Source organism: Artemia franciscana, chromosome 5 (assembly GCF_032884065.1).
Source record: "Artemia franciscana chromosome 5, ASM3288406v1, whole genome shotgun sequence".
NCBI classification, from domain to species: domain Eukaryota; kingdom Metazoa; phylum Arthropoda; class Branchiopoda; order Anostraca; family Artemiidae; genus Artemia; species Artemia franciscana.
The window spans coordinates 44,874,053-44,890,097 of NC_088867.1; the positions used below are offsets into that span (position 1 = coordinate 44,874,053).

Genomic DNA, 16,045 nt, shown 5'->3' on the forward strand with positions numbered 1-16,045 from the left:
ATACAAGAGGAGACACCTCTGACTAAGCCCTTGATGAACGGCTACACTCAACCTTCACGGCTTTACTAAACTGTTTACATATTTTGGTTACTATTGAGCCGGGTCGCTCCTTGCTACAGTTCGTTACCACGAACTGTTTAATGTGAGTTTCATCAGATAGCGCTAATATGGTTGTTAAAGCTTGTTTTTTTCCCTCATGAAAACAATAAAAGTTGCTGTTACTTGTCTTCCTTGATGATAACGGCAAATTGCCATTAAACATGGTGTTTAGGGTGGAGCAAAATAGTAAGAGAGGCGGGGCCAAAAGCCACCGATAATGGACAAATAGAACAACTGATAAAAGGAAATAGTTTAGATCAAAATGTCTGACAGTAAACTTGTCACAGATACTGAAGCGGTTTAACAGATTATTCTGACGTTTCTTTCAATAAATAAAATGCTGACATTGGAACATTTACCACTCGTTTACGTGTAGTTAATTTTGAGTTATTTTAACGGTTATATTATCATTATTTTATTGCGTTTACGTTTATAAAAACGGTAAAGCGTTTATTTTACTGAATAAGCACAAAAAAATTTGTCGTTTGACACCTTCATTCTATAATAAATTTTCACAATACGTTGAAAATTTTAGTTTTTTGATATCTCTCTCTCTCTAGGAAAAAAAAAAGCAATAAAAATCCAATATCCTGAAAAATAATTTTTACTAGCCATTCTAACATAAAATCCAAAAAAGGAAAAACTGACGCAACGAATGCGAAAACACCAAGATAAAAAAGAAGAAGAAACAGCCACACCAGAAATTTGGACAATTTCCCATTTTAAAAAATACTTTTACTAGAACTAGGCTTCAAGGTTGCATCTGAATCACTATCACAGTCATTAGCATCAGCAAAACGATCTTTATCATATTTCTGCATCAGAGGCAGTGTTTTGTTTCGTTTCATTGTCAAATAATCTTCTTCTTCTGATTCGGATGAGCTCGAGCTAACAAGTTTCTTAGGTGGCAGGATGCTACAATTGTTATTTCTGTTTTCATCTAGAAGCAGCATTTGATCTCGGACATTTTTGTACTTTCGCAGGATTTGATTTCTGTACTCTGTCTCCTCTCTTTCCAGAATTCGTAGAAATGTTTCCAGCTCAGGAATGGTAAAGGCTTCCCACTAAAAATGAAAACAAAGTGGAATAAAAAATGAAAGAAAAGAAGCGAAAGTAAATCAAAATAAGTTCCGTTACAAGAAACTAAATTTTGTAAAATGACCACACGGCGTCCCTAAGGGAATTTTGGTTAGTATATGCTATCGAAAGCAAAATTCACTAAAATTTATTTAGGGAATTTTAGTGAAATAAAAAACTGATTTGTTTACCTGTCTTTACAATAGTACATTTCTACAAATGAATTATAGACGTGCTCCCCGTGAAACACGCAATTTTGCGATAAGCAATATCATGCCAATATCAATGACAGTTTAATTCATCGATCATGATTATTAGGCTTTTTCTTCAGGATGTATAAACTTGCTTTAAAATGAGGAAAATTTTCCTTTCTTTAACAAGTTTCAACCAATTTCCAACATATTTTCAATTTAAGATGAAATTCAAAAAAAGGAAAAAAAGTTGAATATTTACAAGAGGAATTGAATTTCGCTTTGACAACCAGATTTCGAGTAGCCGACTTTCTTTGGGATTCCACTGGCGTCCCCCCCCCCGAAATCCTAAATTTTCCCGAATTTGTGGACACTTCTTATTGAAATTATGAGTAAAATTTGGATTTTTATTCTTGTCCCACCCCACCATACCTAAAAAACAGGTGCGTGCGGGCATGACGTGAGGTTAGTTGTAGGTTTTTATATGCAATCAGGAGTATATCCAGATTGAGTCCTTCCCCCGTTTATATGAATCACTTTGATGGTCTTTATCACAAGGGAAAGGGCCAAGGCACGGCAAGAATAGATTTTTCTCTCTATTTCATGAAAGGAAAGGGGGCATGTGAAGTCACTATCAGAAATCTGGCTGTCGTTTCTGACTGAAAAATAATTCCTAAAATAGATCACTTTATATATATGTATCGAATTTGATCTAATGCACTGAAGTCTTTCGAAAGTAGTGGAATAAGCTGAAACATATAGTTCTTTGTCATTTACACACGATTTTGCAGGTTACAGAAACGAATTTCTCAACTCTGACGCAAAACAGAAAACAAACCGAAGATTTGCCAATTTGTTTTTTTTCAGAGGGCAAAGCAAAACAAGATACCAAAGCAAGATTCACCTGCACTTACAACCTAGCTTAAACATTGATATGTTCAGAAAACAAAGCGCCATTTATAGCGTGCTATAACAGAAAAGTTTTTAGATATTACTTGTTAGGTTTTATTTCCCAATCAGCCAATTTTTCTTTCCCTTTTTTCAGATTTTATTGCCATTTCCAGAGGCTTCATGTATGAAAGGAGGGAGGCATATGAGGATAAATTATGAAAAATGATATTTTTGGTATTTTTGTTGAAAGCCCTGGATTATTATTTTAATTGAAATAAGTAAAAAAAAACAATAACAACACAAGAATGTCTCCCATCGATTTAAGAAAATACAATTTGCCCCCCCCCCTACATTTTCGTGAATTGACGTCACCATGTCTAGGAAGGACAATTAGGATTGCGAATACAATCTGATAAGAAGTGATGCCCTGTGGCATGATGCGAAAACAAGAAGGAAGATTAATTATAAGGACGCTAAGATCAAGGATTGTATGTACTTACCGTTTAATTGATAAGAAAAAAAAAAAAAAAAAACAGTTATATTGTTGAATAGCTAAAATAATTCCAAACCAAAAATAACTTGCAGATCAACGAAAATGAACAAAAGTGGACAAACATCTTACTTCCATGCAGCATGTTATTGACAGCTCAGACATTAAGGGAAGCACAGACTAATTCTGGCAAGACGCCAAGTAAAAAAAGGGATTACAAAACTAGGCCACAATCAAAGCAGGAGTTTTCAGGACATGCCAATAAAGATAATGGAAGATGACAGTTGGAAGGTTGCCAAATCAGATTATCAAACAATGGGAAAACTTTTTTCAGCCATGGAAATTTATTTGATTGCTAGGAGTATTTTACAGACAACTAAAGAACATAGAAAGCTGGAGAAAACAAGGGATTTGCTCACATCAGAAGCAGTAGAAAATAACGCTAAGCGTAAATCACACCTATGAAGAAAAAAAAATGATACTCGGTATGCCCATTAGTTTGATATGGACACGGGGGGGGGGGGGCTTTACCTGTCTATCCTCCCTTTGAGAACAATTCAGAAAATGGTGTTTAGCAATTATCTTGGAAATGCAAGATCGTCATTTATAATCTCTAAACTTAATAGCGACGAGTCGGAGTTATTTAAGAGACATTGCGACTTTAGTTATGTCATTGTACCCTCAATACTCTTGTTAATTCTAATTTAATTCTTTGGTTATGACGAATACCCAATGCTTTAGAAAAGGTCTTCAATTCGTGTTGAGTAGTTTAGAAACTGGTAACAACTGGTAAATAAAATCAAACTACTAAATATATAATTAAATAATTGATAAATTAAATTAAATATGGGAGTGACTGTTCCTTGTGGATAATATTCATCAAGAGTAAATAATTGGAGTATATAGAAAACGTGAAAAATGTTGCCCTTATTAAGTTTTTCAGTACCCTCGGGGGCGTCACATGGGGAGGGAGGAGGAGACAGGATGCAAATTCCTCCCTCATCAACATTTCCAAAAATACTTTTTTTTTGTTATTTCCATCGGAAAAACAAAAAAAAAAACCACGGAATTACCCCCCTTTTTTATTTTGAAGAAAAAAAAATACATTTTGCCTCACCCCAATAATCCTGAAATGACCCGACTGAATACCCTATTAGATAATGCGGTATATACGAGCATAACACAAACATAATGATACAAACATAAATGCAAAATATATAAAATACTTACAAAATTTTTTTACATAAATTTTAAAATTTTATTTTTATTAGATAGAAATACAAAAAAAACGCCTTTGCTTAACTTTTCAGAACCCTTATTGTAGACTGAAAGAAGTCATGAGTGATATTTATCTCCCGATGAAATATAGAAACATAAAAGCGTCCTTGGCACTAACATCTTAGAAAATTTTCCTTATGAGAATCTTAAATAATTTCTTAGGCCAAACTGCTTTGCCACTGACAATTAAAATGTAATTAAATATACAATTAAGGGTGAAAATTTTAATCAAATCAACGGAAAAATATATACCAATGACAGCCTGAATTCTAAAACGATATTAGTTTATCAGATGTGAGTTCCTTCCACTTTTTATCTTATGCTGTATAGTGATTTTTCATCTTTGTATATAATTTGCTGGATAAAGGCTTTCTTTCGTTAGCTGATAAAGGCTTAGAGACGTGAATCTGAAACATCGGGAATTTATTATAATTTTATGCATTTACTTGGATCATACAAGTATTATATTTTGTGTACGTTTTCTCTGTCTTAATTATAAATTTTAACCCTTATTACAATTCATTCCGTTTTAATTAGAGGATCTCTAGCTTGGGCTTAACGCTGTATAATATTCAAACTTACTTAACATGGCGATTCATGACTTATATTATAATAACCTTCATTCATTAACTAGCGGATTTTCTAAACTTCATGTCAGTGAATTTGAACAGTCATTTCAAGCATAATACGCTTTTGAAATTTAATCCTATTTACTGTTTAATGAACTTTTAATTACTTAGATTATTCTGAACTGATACTTCAGCCCATTAGCTAAACTTTATTGTAAACAGCAAATTTCTTACTAATAAGTGCTTACAAGCAAAGCCGTCTCAAGGAAGGGGGGGCGTACCAGGTTTGAACCCCTTGAGTAAAAATCTTGGATACACTTTTAACTTTTTTGGGTTCCTTTCCATGAACATTTTCAACTTTTTTTGGGTGTAATAAAGTTCATTAGGTTATATAGTCCCAGTACCATTAAATTAAATGTATAATTATTTACTCCGGTACCGGGTCTGATCCCCTTGAGCAAAAATCTTGGATACGCCCTTGATTACAAAGGGGGCTTGCCTTTGACGTCTATAGGAAGGTATTTTAATTTCCGTAAATATTTTTAACATTTTTCTTTGTGCTAGGATTTGTTGATTTTCCACGGTTGAGACTATTATATTTATAAGGTAGATAAATATTGTTACATCAAGTTTTGTTGAATGAATCTCCCACAGTAGTAGTGAACTAACAAAATGGAGTATAGTTCACCCAAGAACAATCAAAACACCCCAAAAGCATAGCTTACTAGGGAGTACACGATTAAAAATTTCGTCGAATTGTTCAGGGACTGACAACCTAATACAGTTTAGTACACCTAAAAAGTATCAAAAACACTTAAAAAGCATTGAGTGCGAGGGAGTGCACGAATATAAATGGTACAGTGACTACATAACCTAATGAACTTTATTACACCCAAAAAAGTGTAAAAAACACCTCAAATACATTACTTTGGAGGGGGTAAGTAATAGTAAATTGGATCTAATTGTACAGAGATGCAGTCTAACGCAGTTTAGTACAAAAAAGAAAAAAAGAGAGAAACACCTCAAAAGCATTGTTTATGAGGGATTGCACAATTATAAAATAAATGCCAAAAAAGAAGTAGAAGAGTTGGTGAGTGAAACCATCCTCTGAAACTTAATTCACAAAAAAATAAAATAATAAAATAATGTGTATTAAATATTAAATGTGTATTGAATATTAATTAACCTAATATATACTAAACATTAATTAAATAGTTATTTAAGTAATAATTGCAAATCCTTAATTACAAAAAAACTTGTTGTTTAATTCACAAATATAGCGGAGGGGGGCTACAAATCGGACAGCCATATTACTTTTCTTAAGACTGAAATTCGCTGACCGTTCTAGCAACAACTCGACATCTCTTTGATGAAAATCGAGTTTTCAATTCGGTCCTAACGAAGATAAGGTTCATTACTTAATTCATTAACGTTTTCTTAATTAGATAATAAAATTTGCAGAAACAAATTGTTTCAATACCCAAAGTGATATTTGTACCAACGTTTTTCTTCGTCAATATTTCTTTTATGTCTAGAGGTATATTCATGTTATTCGGGTGGCAAAGTTCAACGGTTGAAACGAGAGGGGAACAACTAGCGTCAACTGGAAGGGAACGGGGACATGGCCCCCCTGTATTCCCACCTAGATTATTTTTCAGGGTTACTTCCATCGAATATTCCTATTTTATGGTGTTTTCATTGAGTTTCCCCCTTCCCCCCTCTAAATTTTCGTGAGATGAAGCCATTGCCAAAAGTGCCAGACCTGTAATCACACATGGATACTTTGTAACATGCTTCCGTTTAAATACTTGTTGTTTTTTTTTATTTTGCAACATTACAACGGCAACAAAAAATGTCAAAAAAATATCAACGTCAAAGTTACCACTGCAACAAATTAATAAAATAAGTTAAGCAAGACCAAATAAATTAAAAGAAAAAATAAAAATTATTAAATAAAATAAATTTATTTATATTAATATAAAGAAACAGAGTATTTCTTTGAAATGGTCTCCATTGCCAATTATTGACAGCATCCCCCTTTTTAACAAGATAGGTCAACTTTTTTTAAATACCTAATTAAAAAGTTATACCAAGATTACCTACTTAAGTAGGTCAAGATAAATAATACTGTGATTATCTTTAAACTGAAAGTTATCTATTATCCTACAAATTAAGTATGTCGCCCATGCAAACAACAGGATGGGATTTACCCTTTAAGATCGGTCATAAAGAAACCCTCTATGAAAAATAGTATTGTCATTACCCTGTGTTTACGAAAAAAACATTACTAAATTCAATCTTTCTGCTTCTTTTACTTAGTGCCGTCAATTCACAAAAATTTAGGGAGGGGAGGCAAAATTTAAAAATTTAGGGGAGGGGGGAAACTTTAGATATTTCCTAAATATAAGGAGGGGAAATAATCTAGGGGAGGGTTGGCATATGTTCCTCACCCCTCAGCATTTTATATTGACATCATTTTCACTAGTCTTCCTACATTTTCTTCGTAATCTTCCTTTATTTCCCTCTTTGCTATCAAAGTTTAAATTATAAAAAAACTACCAGTCAAATACTGCTGAGAATTTGACTGACCTTTAAAATAGGCTCTGAGAAACGTCGTGCCGGCGTTTGTCGCGTGAAGATGGTTTGACCCCTCTGTTTTATTCGCTTTTTGTTGATTTTACTTGTTAATTTTTTTTAGGTTAATTATTTTCCGCTTTTTCCTTAATATTTACCTTTTTGAAGCGTATGGGTAACAAATAAATGTTATTGTTATTAAACAGTCAAAACTGTGTGAACTTATTAATGTAGCATTGCAGTATATCTTACCATAATATCACCACTGTCATTCTCTTGAAGAACAAAACTTCTTATAAACTGAGGCTTTTGGTTAATGAGCCCCGTTTTATCTGAAGCGAAAACTCCCAATCGCTCAGCAGCTGGCCATTTCAACACAATTTCCAATGGCTTCTCATCGAAATCTACTCTTCTCAAGTGAGCTGGAAGAAAGGGATCGGTGTCACAAGTAATTAAATTGCATAAGCACAAATGGAATAAAGGCTCACTAGAAAGGATTAAGACCAGAAAGTCCAGATGACTTGATAATAGTTTCATCGGTAGCTGCAATCTAGCAAAGGGCCTATAGTAACAAAAAATTAAAGATCGTACTTTCAACAAAACTGGCAAGTGAGAAAAAAAATTTCCATTTTTAGGTGATTCAGGAATGACAACTATTATCTAAATTAGTGCTAACAGAAAAATGCTATTCTTAAAACAAATTTAAGGGAACTTTGAAAAATAAACTGAAACCAAGACTGTGTCCAGGGGGGGGGGTACTGTGTTTCCAAAATTTTATATGCAGGGACTGCGCAATCTAATGCAGTTTAATACACTCAAATAACAATCAGAAACACCCCATTAACATTTTTTGCGAGAGAATAAACAATTGTAAACTTGATTTAGTTGTGTAGGGACTGCACAATCTCCATAGAAACTGTATAATCTTTATATATAATTGTTGGCTATTGAATAATAGAACTGATAACCCATCGCAGCATTTATCCACCGGAAGCCGTCACAGCTGCACAAGCTCCTCCGTTACTAGAGTTATAGCTACTTAAAGTACCAAGAACACTAAAATTAAAATCTGATTCTTTAAACTGGTTAGTCGAAAAGTTAAACAACCATATACATTTTGAAAATCAGGAATACCCGGGAACATAAATTTTGATGTAAAAGACCTCAATATGCTATTACTTATAGCTTAATTGGAAATCCTTAGAAAATTCTTATTTCCTTCTGACTCGAACAATACCACCTTTATTACTTGATGTTTACATATTCCACTAACCCATATCGTTCAACAGCGCTATTGAACTTAACTGATTGTTATTAACTAAATTTTTAATTGTAATTAAAAATTAAAATTAACGATACTGACTGCTGTATTTCTCGATGATACATGCAGATAATTTTTTTTGTTACAATGATATTTAATTAATGATGATGATGATATTTTTTTTTTGTTACAACTGCTTGGTTGGGTTTTTAACAAGAAAAGTTTTCGCTTGAATCCTTTTACGATTAAGTGTGGCCACAAACGACAGAAGTTAAGCAATGAAAAGATCTAGAAATTGTATAATAATCAATGCAAAATCGTAGAAAGCCCCAGTTTTTTGGTATGAATATAGCTTAGATGGAGCCAGAGGACAAAAAACTTTTTCATTTTCGTGTCCTTGGTATTTTACAAATCTTCTTTTCTGACACCTTCCCAGTCTATTCTAGGACACCTCATTTTACCTTCTGGTTTAGCTTAATCGTCAAAAAGCAAATTTTTAGGCAGTTCGATAGCCTTCATCAACGCAACCAGACTGAACCATCTCATGCTTTATATTATTATATCCTTACAGAAAGATATCGAGGCACAGTTTTAGTAAAGCTTATTAATTAATATATGGAAATGATGGGGTATGGAATGAGTATTTGAAACGGCTTTTCCAGGAAATTTCTCCAGAAAACTTCTAGTAAATTTCCTTCGGACTTTCAAAATTTACCGTGTGAGAAATAACACCTTCTGAGTTTCTAAACCTGATGGTCCACTGAGAGGTTAAGGAAAAAGACATTATTCTAAATGCAAAAAATAATTCTTTTAAAGTTTTCCTTAAATGGGGAAAAGATTTTCAAATAAGAATTTCTTCAATTGATGCTTAGGTCGGATAGAATTTTTTTTTTCAAATGAAAGGATCAGCCATGTTCATTAAATAAGAAATAGTTTTGTCTTGGTTACGATCCTTTGCTCTATTTTCGTATCTCCGAATCTATCCGTATTTTTGGAAATCCCGTTTCGACTCCTTGTTTTTCCATATTTAAATACATGGCAAAACATGAGAGTCAGAGATACACAAATGACAGTAAAGATTTGCTGTCATCTCCAATGACTTTAGCTTTGCCGCGCATATCGAAAACGTGATTAAAAGTGCAAATGCTATTCTAAAGACTTTAAACGATATGCGTAAGTTCAGTGCGAACACAGAGAGTATTAAGTATGCATACCTAACGTACGTCCGCCCCATTCTGGAATACGCGTGCCCTGTTTGGATGCCCTCAGCACTTAGAACAGTGTATCTTTGTCAGGAGCTTGAATCGGTTCAGAAGCGAGCGGTATCAATCATCTTGGGCCCCCTTGACATCCCCTAAGATAAGGCTCTGGAACTGCTAGGACTGCCGTCACTTCAAAACCGGTACGAAGCTCTGATAATGAGTTTTGGAAAGTTCTTGCTTTCTAAATCTCAGCAACGTGACATTCTACCTGATCAACCTCTACCCAAGAAGGAGAAAGCATGCTAAGTTAGTTCCCGTTAAAGCAAGAACAAACCGATATGGTAATTCTTTCGTCCCGGTTTTCGTCAATATATACAGTAAGAGTTAATGTTCCTAGTTTGACTAATCTTGGGCAAAACATTTGAGAATGTGCTAAACCGGAATAGAGTTGCAGGAAAAGATATAGAAGAAAATGAAAAAAAGTTTTAAGAGAAGAACAGTGCGGTAGAGGATGTGTCGACCACATTTTCACTCTCAAGTTAATAGTTGAGAAGTGCCTGAGTTATCAAACACCTTTAGTCCTCAATTTTATAGATTATGAGCAAGCGTTCGATTCTGTTGATAGAAGAGCTTTAGCGAAGGTCTTGTCTTTGTATTGTATGCTAGGGAAATACATTAAAATGATTCGCGCTATGCACGGGAATAGCACTGCTGCGGTTAAGGTAGGAAATGAGGTTAGCAGCTGGATTCGTATTAAATAGGGAGTTAAGCAGGGTTGTGTTCTGTCCTCTTTTATATGGATCATTTTGATGGACTTTATCTTAAGCAGCACAAGAAAGGCGATGGGAGAACACGGAATTAAATGGAGAAGAAAATCTTTCCTGTACTTAGTAGTCAAGAAGCGTCGTTAATTCTTAAATAATCAGGGCAAAGTATACTGTAAGCATACAGACGTTTCTGAAAATTCTAAAACCGCTAAGATTTTGCCTCTTTTCTCAAAGATATAAAAGGTTGTCCATAAACGCCTGTATGATTTTCTCCAGGTTAACGAATTATTAAGTGAAACCCAATTTGGGTTCCGAAAGGGACACTCCACAACTCATGTCTTGCAGCATCTGGTGGAATGTGTTAGTGGTGCGTTGGATAAAAGGTACTTACCAATGTCAATTTTCACTGATGTAAGGGAAGTATTTGATACTGTAGATAGATTTCAAAATTTTGCTGGACCGACTCAAGTGTCTGGGAATTCGCGACACTTCCTTACAGTGGTTTGAAAGTTATCTCCTTGGAATATCCCTGCGTGTAGTACTTAATGATGTGACTTCATCTTCTTATCGACTAAAATGAGGAGTTCCGCAAGGCTCTGTTTTAGGTCCCTTACTTTATCTTGTGTACGTTAATGCGATGCGTTTTTATCTTCAAGATGTCCATGTAACATCATTTGCTGATGGTACAGCTTTAACAGTGTATGCTAAATCGATCAAAAAGGTTGTGCTGAAAGCACAAAGCTTTCAGCACAAAATTCTAGCACAAAAGCACAAAGCACAAAGCACAAAGCACAATTTGCTGAAAGCAAATGATGCGTTGAAAAGCTTGGAGGTTTTTATGAACCTTTTTGCTGTGTGTCAACGTGAAAAAGTCAAAGTCAATGACTTTCTGCAGAGTAGGCATGCCAGTTGATGCTACAGATACTAGTTATTTCACAGTGATGTTATTTCTTCAAAAATTGCCCAAAGAGTTGGAAGGCTTTGTAGCTTGAAGCATTTCTTGCCAAAGTGGATTCACCTAATTATTTATCACTCAATTGTTTACCCATGCATTTCATATGGCTGTATGATTTGGAGCAGCAATTTTTATAGTAATTTCGAAAGAGTCCAGATTCTTCAGAACGATGCCGTGAGGATCATAGGCAAGTATGTCAAGGATGTGAACGACACAAGTGGTTGTTTTAAGTCTTTAAATTTGTTTAATGTGGGCCAACTGCAGGATTATCAAGCAGCAGTTTTCGTCTTCCAGTGCGTGCATAATTTAGTCCCAAGAGTTGTTTGTGACAATTACCGTGCTAACAGTGATATTCATGAATAGGATATAAGTAATAGTGATAAATTGGTGATTGAGCTTAAGAGTAGCACAAGATCAGGATCTCAGTTATAGTTTCTTGGAACTGAAGTCTGGAATTTTCTACCAATGAGCATCAGGACGGCTGAGCATCTTCGAGAGTTTAAGAGAAAGTTAAAAGATTATTTAATAAAGAATGGTTGAATTTGTATTTATCTGTGAGGAGATAGGAGGTGGTAGTGAAGTCTGGTTAGCTGGGGGTGATAAGGAGGAGTAAGTGGATGGGTGGTACTGAGGGAGTAGGGTTGTTGGGAGTTTTTTTGAAGTGATATTATGAAAGAAATTGATCTTTTTTTTTGTGGTATTTTTTTTTTCTTTTTTGTTAGCTATTTATTATGTTATTTTTTTGGTATGTTTAGAAAACGATTGATTTTTACTACTGCACGCCAACAAAAACATATGTTTTTCCATCAGTGCAGTAGATGTATAAAGTAAAGAGTTATAATTGTGTTTATTAATAAAGTATCGTATCGCTAAAAATAAATTATTTTTTTCTCACTAGAATTTTTTTCGTTACTAGGGACCGTCTCTCGCTCTTTACTAGGTTTCAGCTATCACTGCAACCATGGAAAAGGAGAAAAAGAAAAAAAAAAAAGAGAGAGAGAGAGAGAGAGAGAGAGAGAGAGAGAGAGAGAGAGAGAGAGAGAGAGAGAGAGAGAGAGAGAGAGAGAGAGAGAGAGAGAGAAAAGAAAGGCTGTGGAAAAAAGGACAATATTAATAAAAAAGGGAAAATAATAATGCTAATTAAAAAAGAAGATTAATCGATTCTACCTTTAACTGTATCTCCATCTTCTGCGTATTTTTCGTATAACGCAAATTTTCTTGGATCATCAACCACATGAAATTTTTTCAAGAGTAAAGTAATTAAATGGCCAGTTGTTGTCTCACTAAAAATAAAAAATAGTAAATTTTCTCCCTCCTAACCAAATTACTTAGTAGTAGCACCTCAACGCTTCATCTATGTCACAATAAGGCGTCCTTAGCGTTGAAAAACGGAAATAATTCCAACTATAACACTTCAAAAAAATAAGGAATATAAAAGCAAAAATGAATAAAAAGAAAAAGAAAAAAAAATTATTTATACAATAGCTACTCCATGTAAAAACCAAGGTAGTTTTAAAGATTATTATTGTTTTCGATGTTTACTTTTTGTTTTTGCTCTTCTTTACTTCTGCTTATTTGCTTCTTTATTCGGTTTTATACATAAGGTAAGGGGTATTGAAATATGTATTATACGATACACAAAATACCTATTATCAAAATATAATATTTCAAATTATAATTACATTTTAATTAATTTAATTACAATTAAAATATAGTAATAGTTGATTACTTGATACATGAAAGTGTCAACGGCTGCTAGAGTTGAAGAAGGCTCAGCAAAAAAGGATGAGGGTAATTTGATTTACATTACAATTTAAGAAAGTCAACTATATTTAACTAAAAATTACTTTTCCTATTTAACTTAAAGGTTATTGAACATAATCCCTTTATTATAGTAAAGATCAGAATTATAACAATTAATATATTCAGTCTGTTTTATAATTAGCTTTAAATGAAAGTAAAAGTACCTTTAGAGCTGGAACCTGCATTTCTAGTATTGATGTCTTCACCCTTAAAAAAGAAGTTTCTGTTTTTTCTTCAATATTCAATTTCTTAATGTATGTAGTCAAAAAACAAAATGAGAATCGAAAAAAATTCCCAGTCTCTACGTAAGACCTTCTTATGCTGAAGTGTCAAGTGATTCTGTTACATAGCATAAATCTTATGGGTCGATGGAAAAACTGCAATATTGCAGATTTTTGACTGTTGTTCTTAAACAGGTGCTTGCAAGGGGGAGATTGATTATCCCTTTAGTTTAGGCTCCCTGAAAAATAGCAAATAATGTTGAGTCAGTGAAACAAACATTTAAAGGGTCTAGATTTCTTTTAGGTATTGGATGGTAGTGAGTCGGCTCAATAAAATTATCGAATGGTATTGAGTCGGTGTAGAAAAAACTGAAATTTTTTTATTGAGCTGTTGCAGCAAATAAGGAAGGGATTTAGACCCCTTTCTGGTCCTCTTAGAGATATCGAATGGTACTGAGTCGGCGCAACAAATATAGACAGGTTTTATGCTCCTTTTTGCCTCTCTTGGAGATACGGAATGGAATTTAGTTGTGCAGTAGAAACATCGAATGACATTGAGTCGGTGCAGCGAAAATATCGAGTGGTAATGAGTTGGTGGAGCAAATATAGAAAGGGTTTAGACTCCTTGTTGGCTCTTTTAGAGATACCGAATGGTAGTGAATCGTGCTCCAAAAAAATAGTATGGTACTGAGTCGGTGCAGCAGATATAGAAAGGTTAAGGCTCCTTCTTATCCCTCTTAGAGACAATGAATAGCATTGAGTCGGTGCAGCAAATACAGTAAGGTTTTATGCTCCTTATTGGCTCTCTTAGAGATATCGAATACTAGTAAGTCGATATATATATACAGCTTAAATTCCTCTTGTACAAAAACTGGGCCCTTTTTATTCACAATAAAAAAATAATGGTTCAATGGTTGGAGCTGCGGGGGATCAAACCTCAGGCCTTTGATCCGCAAAGCGAACACTCTACCACTGAGCTACCTTCACTCCTCCCCTTCATTTTCGAGAATTGACGCCGCTAATGCTAAGGTCAAAATGTGTTGGCATTACTGTCTTTGGGGGTATTTTGAAGGAAATAAAATAACAACAATTGATCAGAGATCAATGACAATCGATTCCCCAATTAACAAACGGTCACTTTCACAAAACGTACACCCCCCGCCCCTTAATGGGACCAGATATGGCCTTAATTTTTTGTTAATGAATCTCTTACCGATTCTTTCACTGCTTGAATCATCACACCTGTTCGATAGCAGGCTATCCATTTTCAGCTTGATATCTACAACCTCACGTCATAACGAAATGATGAGAATAGTTAGATAAATACATTATTTAAAATGATTTTAAAACGTTCATGAAAATGGAAGGAAACATGAAAAATCTGAATAGAAACTTTTTGCATATTGCAAAGTAAGATTTTCGCATATCGTAAACCACTTTTTAATATTCATTTGATCTGATTATGGATGTTTAGTCACGATTGATTAGTCGGAGTTAATTGGCTTTACCTATCTTAACTGGTTACCAATTCCATGTTCCATTACTATTCCAAGATGTAAGACGTTCATTCTTTATTGCTTAACTTTTATTTATGATCTATCTCGTAATAAGTACTCAGGCATAAGTGGGAAATAACCTTTAAGCTTCGTCTATAACCACCCCTTTCCCGAGAAAATTGAGAAAAAACGTATAAGTTCACGACTTGGAGATCCTTCAGTAAAAAGCCCCTCCCCCTATAAAATTGGATGTATGAGAATGTATTTAATATGTTATCATCCTTCTAATCATTCCAGAAAGCTCCAACTTAATACCCTAAGTCGATCCTGAGAAACGCCCTATTGCCATCTGCATGCACATAGTGCGTTTTGCTTAGTTTAACACTCCCCTCAACATTCCCTGAATGCTTCCTCTTAATCCCCTTAGCCTTTTCGGACACCAATGGTCAAAAATGCCCCCCTTTCTCAATAGGGGTTACGGACGAGGTGGTTCTAATAGTTTACTTCTTGTTTTGATCTGACACTATTTTAAGGTGTTATGGGTTATTACATTTCTTAGTATTGGATGTGATCATCTCTTACTGGGCTGCTAGCTACCACCGCAACCAGGATTTGAAGGTAGAAAATTACCACAAATGCTTTCAGTCCAAACCTTTTTATTTCTAGTTTACGGTTTACTACCAAACCTCATACCTTGTGACATGAACAGATTTGAAAGCACCTCTGGGCAGTGAAAATGACGTCATTTCTTTTCCAGCCAATGAGGTAGCATCGTCCGCTTGTAGAAGATCATATAATGATGGAGGTGTTGTCCCAGCCAAGACATTGATTTTTCTACTGATATTTAACTGAATTCGCAGAAATCCCCGAAATGATGCCTTCCGACCCTTAGACTGCAATGTAAAATGAGACTTGTTTTCTTAATTTAAACAATTTGGATCATTAGCAAAAGTCTAGAAGCTTTCTAGGTAACGAGAAAAACAAAGCAAAAACGAAAAATACCATTTTCTGGTTCGAAACCAGACACAAAGAAAGAAAACCTGTGGAACTGATGGTGGCAGCCATGTCGTCCCTATCACCCCCGAAAGTTGCATCTTACATTTCCATACTTCTGAGACAATTGCAAAAAACCATTTGATGAGCTGTACTATGGGGTCACACTCACCAACCA

The 16,045-nt window shown here is 34.5% G+C and overlaps 1 protein-coding gene across 4 annotated transcripts in view; it reads right to left on the reverse strand.

Annotated features, from left to right (window-relative positions):
- Positions 1–687: 687 nt before the first annotated feature.
- LOC136027477 (uncharacterized) overlaps positions 688–16,045 on the reverse strand; it is a 77,188-nt gene continuing 61,830 nt past the window's right edge. For all 4 annotated transcript variants that reach the window (XM_065704776.1, XM_065704774.1, XM_065704778.1 and 1 more), the window contains exons 4-7: positions 15,568–15,767; positions 12,522–12,637; positions 7,422–7,591; positions 688–1,163 (exon numbers count right to left, since the gene is read on the reverse strand). In XM_065704776.1, the coding sequence (XP_065560848.1) occupies positions 822–1,163; positions 7,422–7,591; positions 12,522–12,637; positions 15,568–15,767 (828 nt within the window). In that variant the 3' untranslated portion in view covers positions 688–821. The remainder of the gene's footprint in view (positions 1,164–7,421; positions 7,592–12,521; positions 12,638–15,567; positions 15,768–16,045) is intronic.